Below are 11,384 nucleotides of genomic sequence, written 5' to 3'. Positions count from 1 at the left end.
CTCAAAAAAAAAAAAAAAAAAGTCCACAAGATATATATTGAAAGAGTTCTCTTCCAGTCTTGACTCTGGTCACTCAATTCTGCTGTCCAGAGACAACCAATGTTAAAATTTTCTTATGTCTCCTCCAGAGACATTCAGTGCATATCTCTTTTTCCTTATTCACATGGTAGCACACAGTGTACTATGTACATGCTATATGGTGCAATTTACCATGCCCACTTACTATCTTGAGGATCAGATATTAGTCCATAATAATGCATAATACTGCATTTATGGATATAAGATCATTAATCAGTTTCATCTTCACAAACCTTTATTTTTTAATTTTATTTTATATTTTGAGATGGAGTCTTGCTGTGTTCCCCAGGCTGGAGTGCAGTGGTGCAATCTTGATTCACTGCAATCTCCATCTCCCAGTTCAAATGATTCTCTGGCCTCAGCCTCCCGAATAGCTGGGATTATAGGCACCTGCCACCATACCGGGCTAATTTTTGTATTTTTTTTAGTAGAGACAGGGTTTTACCATGTTGGTCAGGCTGGTCTGGAACTCCTGACCTCAAGTGATCTGCCCACCTCGGCCTCACAAAGTGCTGGGATTACAGGTGTGAGCCACTACCTCCGGCCTTAACAAACCTTTATGTTATTCCTTTTTTTTGGAGATGGAGTCTCTCACTCTGTCGCCCAGGCTGGAGGGCAGTGGCATGATTGTGGCTCACTGCAACCTCCATCTCCAGGGTTCAGATAATTCTCCTATCTCAGTCTCCCAAGTAACTGGGACTATAGGCGCACGCCACCACACCTGGCTAATTTAATTTATTAAAAAATTTTTAGTACAGACGGGGTTTCACCATGTTGCCCAGGCTGGTCTTGAACTCTTAAGCTCAGGCAATCTGCCTGCTTTGGCCTCCCAAAATGCTAGGATTACAGGCATGAGCCACCACATTTGGCCCAAACCTTTACATTATTTCTAATATTTGGTTATAAAACGAGAGCTGTGATGACTAATGTTGACATACATCATTTTGCACTTGTGCGGTGTGTTTGCTGAATACCTTCCTAGAGGTGGAATTGCAGGGTCACATTGTGGGTTTGTTAGATACTGCTATGTGACTGGCCCTTTACTTGTTTACACTTTCATCAGCAATATCATAACATTTACATTGCAGTTCCAGTGAACTGTTTGGGCAAGGGCTCAGGTATTTGGCCAAGGTCATGTGGTAACTGACTTGCTCAAGGTCACAAAGCTGTGAGAGGTAGGACTCCATCTACCTGTCCATCAACAGTACTCACACAGCTCTGCTCCCCATTAGGTATGACAATCGGTGCCGGAACCTGAACCAGGAGCAGGTGGCCCAGAAGCTGGCCAAGGCCCCCAAGCCTTCGATCCGCTTCCGCCTGGAGGAGGCAGCGCCGGCCTTCCAGGACCTGGTGTATGGCTGGAATAGGCATGACGTGGCCAGCGTGGAGGGAGACCCAGTCATCATGAAAAGTGACGGCTTCCCCACATACCACCTGGCCTGCGTGGTGGATGACCACCACATGGGCATCAGCCATGTGCTGCGGGGCTCTGAGTGGCTCGTCTCCACTGCCAAGCACCTGCTCCTCTACCAGGCCCTGGAATGGCAGCCGCCCCACTTCGCCCACCTCCCCCTGCTCCTCAACAGGGATGGCAGCAAGCTCTCCAAGAGGCAAGGGGACATTTTCCTGGAGCACTTCGCTGCTGATGGCTTCCTGCCTGATTCCTTGGTGGACATCATCACCAACTGTGGCTCAGGTTTTGCAGGTACCTGCCCACCTGAGCAGTCCCAGCAGCAGAGAGCATGGCCAGGAGGAGCAGGGGTTTGGCTCAGATAGGCCTGCTCTTTGGTTCCCAGCTGCTTTGCCACCTACCAGCCAGGTGACCTTGGACAAGTTCATTCTTTTATTCAACAAACGTTTATTGTGCCAGACGCTGCATTAAGTGCTGGGGCTACAATAGTGAGCAAGATAGACATGATCCCTGTCCTCAAGGGGCTTACAGTCTCTGAGCCTCAGTTGCCTATCTGCAAAATGCGGATAAGTGTCTATCTCATTGGATTAGGATTCACTGAGCTTAGGAGTGTAAGGTACCCAGCCCAGCAGCTGTCACACAATAAGCACAAAAAATGACAGACCCTATGATTATAACAGTTACATTATTACTGCTATTACAAGCATGTATGCTAATAGTATGACCAGTATTCATATGGATCTAGTTTCTTTTTTTCCTTTTTCCTTTTACTGCCAGATGAGTCTAGTTTATTTCAAGCTGAGAACTTATCCATGGTCCAAGGCTTAGACCCAAATCTTGAAGAAGCAAGCATCAAATAGGATGACCCCCTTTGTGGCAAGGATTTTTGAAAATGTGTCCAGAATAGTCTGCCCGCCAGTCTCATTTCATTTAACACAACATACTATTAAGGGGTAGATACATCCACTGTTTGTAAGAGGATTGCGAGGCTCAGAGAAGCTGAGTAACTTGCCACAGTCACACACCTAGTGAGAGAGAATGGCATTTTAGGCCTATGCCTGATCATGACGCCTGCAACCCTGTGGGACTGAGCTGCTGCTCACAAGAAGCAGCTCCCAGCACCATGGTTCTTAACTGTTGACTGTGCTTTGGAATCAACTAGGAAGCTTGTAAAATACGCCCAGACCCCAACCAAAACCAGTCGACTCAGAGTCTCCGGTACAGCCAGGCTGTGGGTGTACTGTTCCACAGCTCATGTCTTGAGAGTAATGGGGATGGGTTTAGCTTGATTGTTTTCAGACTTTTTTTTTCTTTAACGACAGAACCCTTTCTGAAAATTAAGAGCTCATTCAGCCTCTTGATATATACATAGCTAGAAGTTAAATCCGTTTATTCAAGTGGAATGTGGGGCCCAGGGCTTGCTAACCCAGCCTCCCTTGTGTTTGAAACTAGAAGGAGGGCAGGTGCAGTGGCTCATGACTTAAGCCCAGCACTTTGGGAGGCCAATGTGGAAGAATCATTTGAGCCTGGGAGTTTGAGACTAGCCTGGGCAATATAGCGAAACTCCGTCCCTTCAGAAAAAATTATTTATTTATTTATTTATGAGCCAGAGCCTCACTCTGTCACCCAGCCTGGGATGCAGTTGTGTGATCTTAGCTCACTGCAACCTCCACCTCTCAGGTTCAAGTGATTCTTCTGCTCAGCCTCCAGAGTAGCTGGGATTACAGGTGTGCACCACCATGCCTGGCTAATTTTTGTGTTTTTAGTAGAGACGGGGTTTCACCATGTTGGCCAAGCTGGTCTGGAACTCCTGACCTTGTGATCTGCCCACGTTGGCCTCCCAAAATGCTGGGATTACAGGTGTGAGCCACCATGCCTGGCCCTATAGAAAAATTTAAAAATTAGCTGGGTGAGGCAGGCTGGAGGATCACTTGAGCCCGGGAGTTGGAGGTTACTGTGAGCTATAATTGTACCACTGCACTCCCATCTGGGCAAGAGAGCAAGACCATGTCTCTTAAAAAAGGAGATAAAGTGGAAGGAGGAAGAGAGGAAGGAACCTGAGTGGCTGGGCCTCTCTTCTTTACAGGGAACCAGATGGGCAGGACTCTGCCAGAGCTGATCACACAGTTCGACCTGACCCAGATCACCTGCCACTCAGCCCTGTTGGACCTGGAGAAGCTCCCAGAATTCAACAGGTGAGTGGGGAGTGTGGCGAATCCCCTGGTGGGAAAGGACTTTCTTGCTCTTGACAGTCCCTACAGCAGAGGGGATAACAGGCTCTGGTACCTAATTCTGTGTGACCATGGCTAAATCACCTAACCTCTTTGAGCCTCTGTTTCCTCTTCTCTAAAATGGGATTAATAACATAATCCCATTTTATATATACAACAATCATATAAGATTGTTGCATGAAGGTATCTCGTATAGCCCTGGCACATAGAAAGTGCTCACTAAATGGTACGTATGTTTTTATCATGAGCATTGTGTTCCTGGCCACCCCTTGTCTGGACTCTGTTAACAACCAAAGCCTGGAGAGGGGTATCTTCATTTTAGACTCACCTACCCCACTCAGCCTCACACCCAGCCAACACAGTGAGTGAGCACTGTCTCGTCGCATCCAGTTTATATTTCATGTATTTGATATTGCAAGTAGCTCTTCACTTTGGAACCTCCAAATATCATTCCAACTCAGATCACTGTTGACGTGTCTGAGTCAAAGGGTATTAGCTGACCGGGCATGGTGGCTCCCACCTTTAATTCCAGCACTTTGGAAGGCCAAGGCAGGCAGATCACTTGAGGCCAGGAGTTTGAGACCAGCCTGGCCAACATGGTGAAACCCCATCTCTACTAAAAATACAAAAATTAGCTAGGCATGGTACATGCTTGTAGTCCCAACTACTTGGGAGGCTGAGGCAGGAGGATTACTTGAACCTGGGAGGCAGAGGTGCAGTGAGACAGGATCACACCACTGCACTCCAGCCTGTGCAACAGAATGAAACTCTGTTTTTAAAAAAGACAAAAAGTTATGCCAGGTGTGGTGGCTCACTCCTGTAATCCCAGCACTTTGGGAGACCGAGGCGGGCAGATCATGAGGTCAGGAGATGGAGACCATCCTGGCTAACATGGTGAAACCCCGTCTCTACTAAAAATATAAAAAATTACCTGGGTATGGTGGCATGCACCTGTAATCCCAGCTACTTGGAAGCTGAGGCAGGAGAGTCGCTTGAACCCAGAAGGCAGAGGTTGCAGCGTGCCAAGATCATGCCACTGCACTCTAGCCTGGGTCACATAGCGAGACTCCGTCTCACAAAGAATATATGTAGTTTGTACTTTTATCATTTTATGTTTCTTTTTGAGATTGGGTCTTGCTCTGTCACTCAGGCTGGAGTGCAGTGAAGAGATCATGGCTCACTGCAGCCTTGAATTCCTGGACTCAGACGATCCTCCTGCTTCCCCCTTTCAAGTAGCTGGGACTACAGGTGTGCACATATGTTTGCATTAGCCAAATGCCTGGCTAATTTTTTATAGAAACGGAATCTCACCATGTTACCCAGGCAGGTCTCGAACTCCTGGCTTCAAGCAGTTCTCCTGCTTCAGCCTCCCAAAGTGCTGCGATTATAGGCATGAGTCACTGTGCCTAGCCTTTTGTCCTCCTTATTATAGAGAAAGTGATATCTCAGGGAGAAATGGAGCCAGGTCAGGAGAGAGAATTTGTGATTCATTCAAGTCCTCCTTGAAGTGTAAACAGTAGTCACAAGGAAGATGAAGGTGGACTTTTGCTTAATGTGAGTCAGGGAAGGGATGGGATGTTAGGATTAATGCCTGTAGGTTTAATGCAGCCAAAACTGCTGTTATTTTTAGACTTTTTTTTTTTTTTTTGAGACAGTTTATCTCTGTCACCCGGGCTGGAGTGCAGTGGTGCGATCTCAGCTCACTGCAACCTCCACCTCCCAGGTTCAAGCGATTCTTGTGCCTCAGCCTCCCAAGTAGCTGAGATTATAGGTATGTGTCACCACACCCAGCTAATTTTTGTAATTTTAGTACAAATGGGGTTTCACCATGTTGGCCAGGCTGGTATAGAACTCCTGACCTCAGGTGATCCACCTGCCTCAGCCTCCCACAATGCTGGTATTACAGACGTGAGTCACTGCGCCCAGTCCCTGTATATGTGTTATCTATCACAAGCATGGTCATGAGGGCCACTTGATTTTTTTCCTTCAGCTGTCTCATCTAGCTATTTAGGAGGTTCTAGACAGTTTTTCTTAGTACCTTTAAAAATATATATTATTACATTTTTTGGCCAATCTGCGTTGCAAATAACTTTCCTAAGCGTGTCATTTGTCTACCCACTGACATGCCAGTGCCTCTTTTCACACCCCCAGCTCCACGATGAGGTTGTAGTACAGGTCCTGCTGTCAGTGTATTCCATGAAGGCCCTCAGTTAATCTCCACGACCGTCCTGTGCAGGAGTCCCTCTTGTTATCCCTACTGGATGAGGATCCTGAGCCTCCAAGTGGTTTTATGACCTGCTGCAAGCACCTGGTAGGGCGGGCTTCACACACAGACCTGTCCGATTTCAGAGCCCATGAGATGCTTACCCATGCCTTACCCTGTCTGCCCTTCTTCCATGCCATAGACAAGGAGCTAAGCATCTCAGCATGGTGCTCTGCCCTGGGTAGCTCTTGTCTCTGTGGTCTCTCTAATTCTGCCCAGGAGAGGGGAGGGCAGCATAGAGGGCTGAGGATGACGGGGTGGTTTGAGGGTTGGAGTTATAGAGGCTTTCCTGCTTCCAAAGGAGGGAATATGGTAATTAGAAGAATTCTGGAGGCCAGGCACAATGGCTCACACCTGCAATCCCAGCACTTCGGGAGGCTGAGGTGGGCTAATCTCTGGAGGTCAGGAATTCTCGACCAGCCTGGCCAATATGGTGAAACCTTGTCTCTACTAAAAATATAAAAATCAGCCAGGTGTGGGGATGCACAGCTATAATCCCAGCTACTCTGGAGGCTGAGGCAGGAGGATCACTTGAACAAGGGAGATAGAGGTTGCAGTGAGCTGAGATCGTACCACTGCACTCAAGCCTGGGCAACAGAGTGAGACTGTCCAAAAAAAGTAAAAAACTAAAAAATTTTAAAAAACAAGGAATTCTGGAAAGGAGAAGGCTTAGTCTTTTAAACTGTGAGCACTTAATTCAAACACGTTGGCCCTCTGCCTCCTAATCCTAGAAATCATATTCTTGACCTCCTTTTCTGTGCCAGAGCCCCACCATTGAAGCTGGGCTAGAAGGCAGACACTCTCTATTCTGCTTTGTAAATTCAGCTTCCTGTGGAGGCCAGGCAGGCAGCATAGGGAGGCAGTGGGCGGGGTAAGAGATATCGAGGAGCAGAGGGACTGACAGACTGCAGTGATGCTCCTGTCAGTCTAAAGGGGGCAGCCTCCGCTCTGCCCGGCCTGTTGAAGTCATGGGCAGCAAGGGCTCTTTGCAGCTGGATCCTCTGATAGCCCAAGAGAAGTCAGAACTGTGTTTTTCCATGATCTCTTCTAGTTTAAAATGTTGGCTACTGTCCAGGTGCCATGGTTTATGCGTATAATCCCAGTGCTTTGGTTGAGCCCAGGAGTTCGAGATTAGCCTCAGCAATATAGTAAGACCCTGTCTCTACAAAGTAAGTTTAAAAATTAGCCAGGTGTGGTGCACGCCTGTAGTCTCAGCTACTCACTCAGGAGGCTGAGGCAAGAGGTTTGCTTGAGCCCAGGTGTTTGGCACCACTGCACTCTAGCCTGGGCAATAGCAATACCCTGTCTCTAAAAAATAAAAATAGCTGGGTGAGTGGGCTCATGCCTGTAATCCCAGCTCTTTTGCTGAGGCCAGCAGATCACTTGAGGTCATGAATTTGAGACCAACCTGGCCAACACGGTGAAACCCCATTTCTATTAAAAATACAAAAATTTAGCCAGGCATGGTGGTGGATGCCAGCTACTTGGGAGGCTGAAGCAGGAGAATCGCTTAAACCCAGGAAGCGGAGGTTGCAGTGAGCGGAGATCACACCACTGCACTCCAGGCTGGGCGACAGAGCGAGACTCTCAAACAAAAACAAAGCCACTGAAAACAAAGCATGTGTCCGAGTTGCTTGGGACTTTCCACCTTGGTCACAGCCCTTTCTTTTTGTAAATGTAAAGAGAATTCTACTTCTAGCTTGTGAAAAGGAAGGCTTTTGTGACCTGATATGTCCTTCTTCCAATTTCACCCTTTCCCCGGGGGAGAGACAGTTTTGGTGGGTTGGGGTGTTGGCAGCAGAACAGCCCCTTGACTTCTCGCCCAGGCTGCACCTCCAGCGGCTGGTGAGCAGTGAGAGCCAGAGGCGCCTGCTGGTGGGGAAGCTGCAGGCCCTTGTGGAGGAGGCCTTTGGGAGCCAGCTGCAAAACAGGGATGTCCTCAACCCAGTCTACATGGAGAGGATCCTCCTGCTGAGACAGGTTGGTGTCAGGGGTCTGGGAGACTGAGGAAGGGGGTACTGGGTGCCCCAATTCCTCCTCCCTTCCAGAGTTCTGTTCCTAGTTCATTCAGACTTCTTGCTTCCCCAGGGTCACATTTGCCGCCTGCAGGACTTGGTGTCCCCAGTGTACTCCTACCTGTGGACTCGCCCTGCGGTGGGTCGAGCGCAGCTGGATGCCATCTCAGAGAAGGTGGATGTGATTGCCAAGCGTGTGCTGGGGTGAGTACCCGTAGGCTGAGCTCTGGGTTCCACAGCCTCCTTCCCTCGCTCCCTGCCATGGCCCCCTTTCTTCCTTCAGGGCTGGGCTGTTGGGCCCCCGGCACAACCCCATGGCTAGTGAAGAAGTAACCCTTCACTGGCTTTCATTGGTGAGGAGGGCTTACCCAGAAGACCCAGGCTTTCCGTGGACGTAGGCCTGTGTTCACTGCTTTCCCCAACATGGGTTGCATCCCAGCTGTGCCACGTACTCACCAGTTTATGTCACCTTGCTCAGGCAGCTTCCCTTTGGCCAAGTTACTGCACCTGTTTGAGCTTCCTTTTCCTTCTTGGTAAGAGAGAGATGATGCTAATTCTTATTGTAACAGTAATGACTTTCAATTACAAACACAACCAAAGCTGGCTTAGGCAAGAGAGGAATGATTGCTTATGTAACTGCAGAGGCTAGAAGATGGGCTGCCTGAAGCACAGCTTAATGCAGGAGTTGGTACTCCGGTACCAAGATTCACTTTCTCTCTCTGCCTTTCGCCTTCTGCCCCCACTCCTCCATGCGGACCATGCTTCCCGCAGAAGCTCTGTGTTAGGTAACTAGAGGGCAGGTTTCTCCACCAGACAAAAGAAATGACAGCGCATATCCCCTGTGGAATTTCTCCCTTACGTAGCAATCTGCAGGAAGCAGCTCAGGGCTCATCCTCCCACCTCAGCCTCTTTGAGTAACTGGGACTACAGACTGCCACACCAGCTAATTTTTTTATTTTTTTATTTTTTGGAGAGATGAGGTCTTGCCATGTTGCCCAGGCTGGTCTCAAACTCCCAGGCCCAAGTGATCTTCATGCCTCAGCCTCCCAGAGTGCTGGGATTACAAGTGTGAGCCATGGTGCCTGGCCGGAGCCTATTAGTTATAATTCATCAGGATTCAGTGTCCTAACTGCCCATCTCCACCATGAGGCTGGATTTCAGATTTGCTCTGGGACTCCCTTTTGAGTCAGGAAAGCTGATATACAAATGTTCAGGAGCTGCCAGATCACTAGAAATCCCTTCTGTGCCCATACCAAGGTCTGGGCCAGCTCTAGCGGGTCTGGAACTGCCATTGTTCCTGGCCTGGGGCCTGGGCCCTGTCATTCTTTCATCAGTTCCCCCCTGCAGCCTGCTTCCCCGCAGTGCCATTGGAGAGAGTGTCTGCTTTTTTCGCACATTATATTTTATATATTCAGTATTTCATCTCCTGGATTTTGTAAATAGCAGTACTCACGTGACCCAGTTAATAATTGTCTCAGTCCGCGGGGTTGCTATAGCAAATACCATAGACTAGGGCTTCAGCAGCAGACGTTTATTTCTCATAGGTCTAGAGGCTAGAAGTCCAGGTCAAGGTGCCGCCAATTCGGTACGTGGTGAGGGCCTTGTTCCTGGGCCCTTCCCTTTTCCAGCCCTTCGCTGTTTCCTCATATGGTGGAGGGATGAGGGACCTCTCTGGGGTGTCTTTTGTAAAGGAACTCATCTGTGTATGAGGGCTCTGCCTGAATGACCTGATCACTTCCCAAAGGCCACACCTCTGAATACTGTCACCTTGGGGGTTGAAATTTCAACATTTAGGGGAACACAAACATTCAGAACATAGAGATGATGCAATAAGAACGATCACCCTTGTCTGAAACTGAAACTCATCTGCTCCATTGCTGATAGTAAGGAAATCTGTCTGCACTAAAAGGCTGTTTCTTCAAATCACTTATGAACCCAGTTCCCTGAGCCAGAAGTGGTCCATACTGAGTTGACTTTGGAATGCAGTTGCCTGGACCGTGTTTGGGCAGGCAGGGTCAGAATTGGCATCACAGGTCATCTGGACCAGGAAGATGTCCAGCCCAGTTCCTCTTCCATGTCTTCATTGTGGAATCTCCAGTAATAACTGAGGGGAGGCTGGGCACTGTGGCTCGTTCCTGTAATCTCAGTATTCTGGGAGGGTGAATGGGGAGGATCACTTGAAGCCAGGAGTTTGAGACCAGCCTGGGTAACATACCTTGACCCCATCGTTACAAAAAGTAAAAATAAAATTAGCTAGGTATGCTGGCAGGCACCTGTGGTCCCAGCTACTGAGAAGGCTAAGGTGGGAGGATCATTTGAGCACAGGAGTTTGAGGCTGCAGTGAACTATGATCATACTACTGCAATTCAGCCTGGGTGACAGAGCAAGACCCTGTCTCTCAAAATAATAATAGTAATTATTATTATTTTTAAAAACTTAGAGGAACTTGGAAGTTGCAGTGAAATACACTCAACCCCGTCCTATTCTCATCTCTTGACCTTAACTCAGAATCAGGGCTGGGGCAAATTTGTTGCAAGTCCAGCTCTAACTGAATAGAGAATTTCCCCTGAAACTAAAGCTTTTGCAGAGAGGATCTTGCTCCGCTGGACTGCCAGGATGTGGGGGATGGTTGCTGGCCCCTTTGAATTTAGATGCTAGGGTGTTTCAATTTGTGGAAGAAGGGTTGTGGCAAGTTGGTGGTGGGGCCATTACTGGAGCTGGGTGGGGCCTTCTGATTTCTTCTGTTCTCAGCTATATCTCCAAAGAAGTCTCCCTCTACAAATCTCAAAGCTATATTTCAGATAATTTCCCAGAGATTATCCATTATTCTATGTCAAATCTATTCCTAAGTTTCTTTTTTGTTGTTCTTCCTGCAAGCAGACCTAAGTTTCTTTTTAGCTCCTTTTGTAATATCTCAAAGCTCATGAATGTACTTAAGGTAACTAATTTTTTAAAACTTTAAATTCAAATATAAAATGTAATACTTGGCCGGATGCATTGGCTCACGTCTGTAATCACAGCACTTTGGGAGGCCAAGGCGGGCAGATCACCTGAGGTCAGGAGTTCAAGACCAGCCTAACCAACATGGTGAAACCCCATCTCTACTAAAAATACAAAAATACTAGCCACAGGAAGTGGCACATGCTTGTAATCCCAGCTACTTGGAAGGATGAGGCAGGAGAATCACTTGAACCCAGGAGGTAGAGGTTTCAGTGAGCCGAGATTGTGCCATTGCACTGCAGCCTGGGCAACAGAGTGAGACTCCATCTCAAAAAAAAGATGTAGTACTTCTGAGTATTTATCATGTGTTCAGGCACTTGGTGCTTTATAAGTTTTAACTCTTTATGATAGCCCTGGGGAGGACAAATACTATTATTTATTTATTT

The 11,384-nt window shown here is 47.9% G+C and overlaps 1 protein-coding gene across 5 annotated transcripts in view; it reads left to right on the top strand.

The window, feature by feature from the left end:
* EARS2 (glutamyl-tRNA synthetase 2, mitochondrial) overlaps positions 1–11,384 on the top strand; it is a 28,604-nt gene that overhangs the window by 13,644 nt on the left and 3,576 nt on the right. For all 5 annotated transcript variants that reach the window (XR_005201210.1, XR_005201209.1, XR_001826942.2 and 2 more), the window contains exons 4-7: positions 1,311–1,783; positions 3,576–3,684; positions 7,810–7,963; positions 8,072–8,202. Coding sequence is in view for 2 of the 5 variants with exons in the window: in XM_017534392.2 (XP_017389881.1) it covers positions 1,311–1,783; positions 3,576–3,684; positions 7,810–7,963; positions 8,072–8,202 (867 nt within the window). In the remaining 3 variants the exon portion in view is untranslated. The remainder of the gene's footprint in view (positions 1–1,310; positions 1,784–3,575; positions 3,685–7,809; positions 7,964–8,071; positions 8,203–11,384) is intronic.

Source organism: Cebus imitator, unplaced genomic scaffold (assembly GCF_001604975.1).
Source record: "Cebus imitator isolate Cc_AM_T3 unplaced genomic scaffold, Cebus_imitator-1.0 Scaffold85, whole genome shotgun sequence".
Classification (NCBI taxonomy): Eukaryota; Metazoa; Chordata; class Mammalia; order Primates; family Cebidae; genus Cebus; species Cebus imitator.
This window is presented reverse-complemented; position numbering and strand designations above follow the sequence as displayed.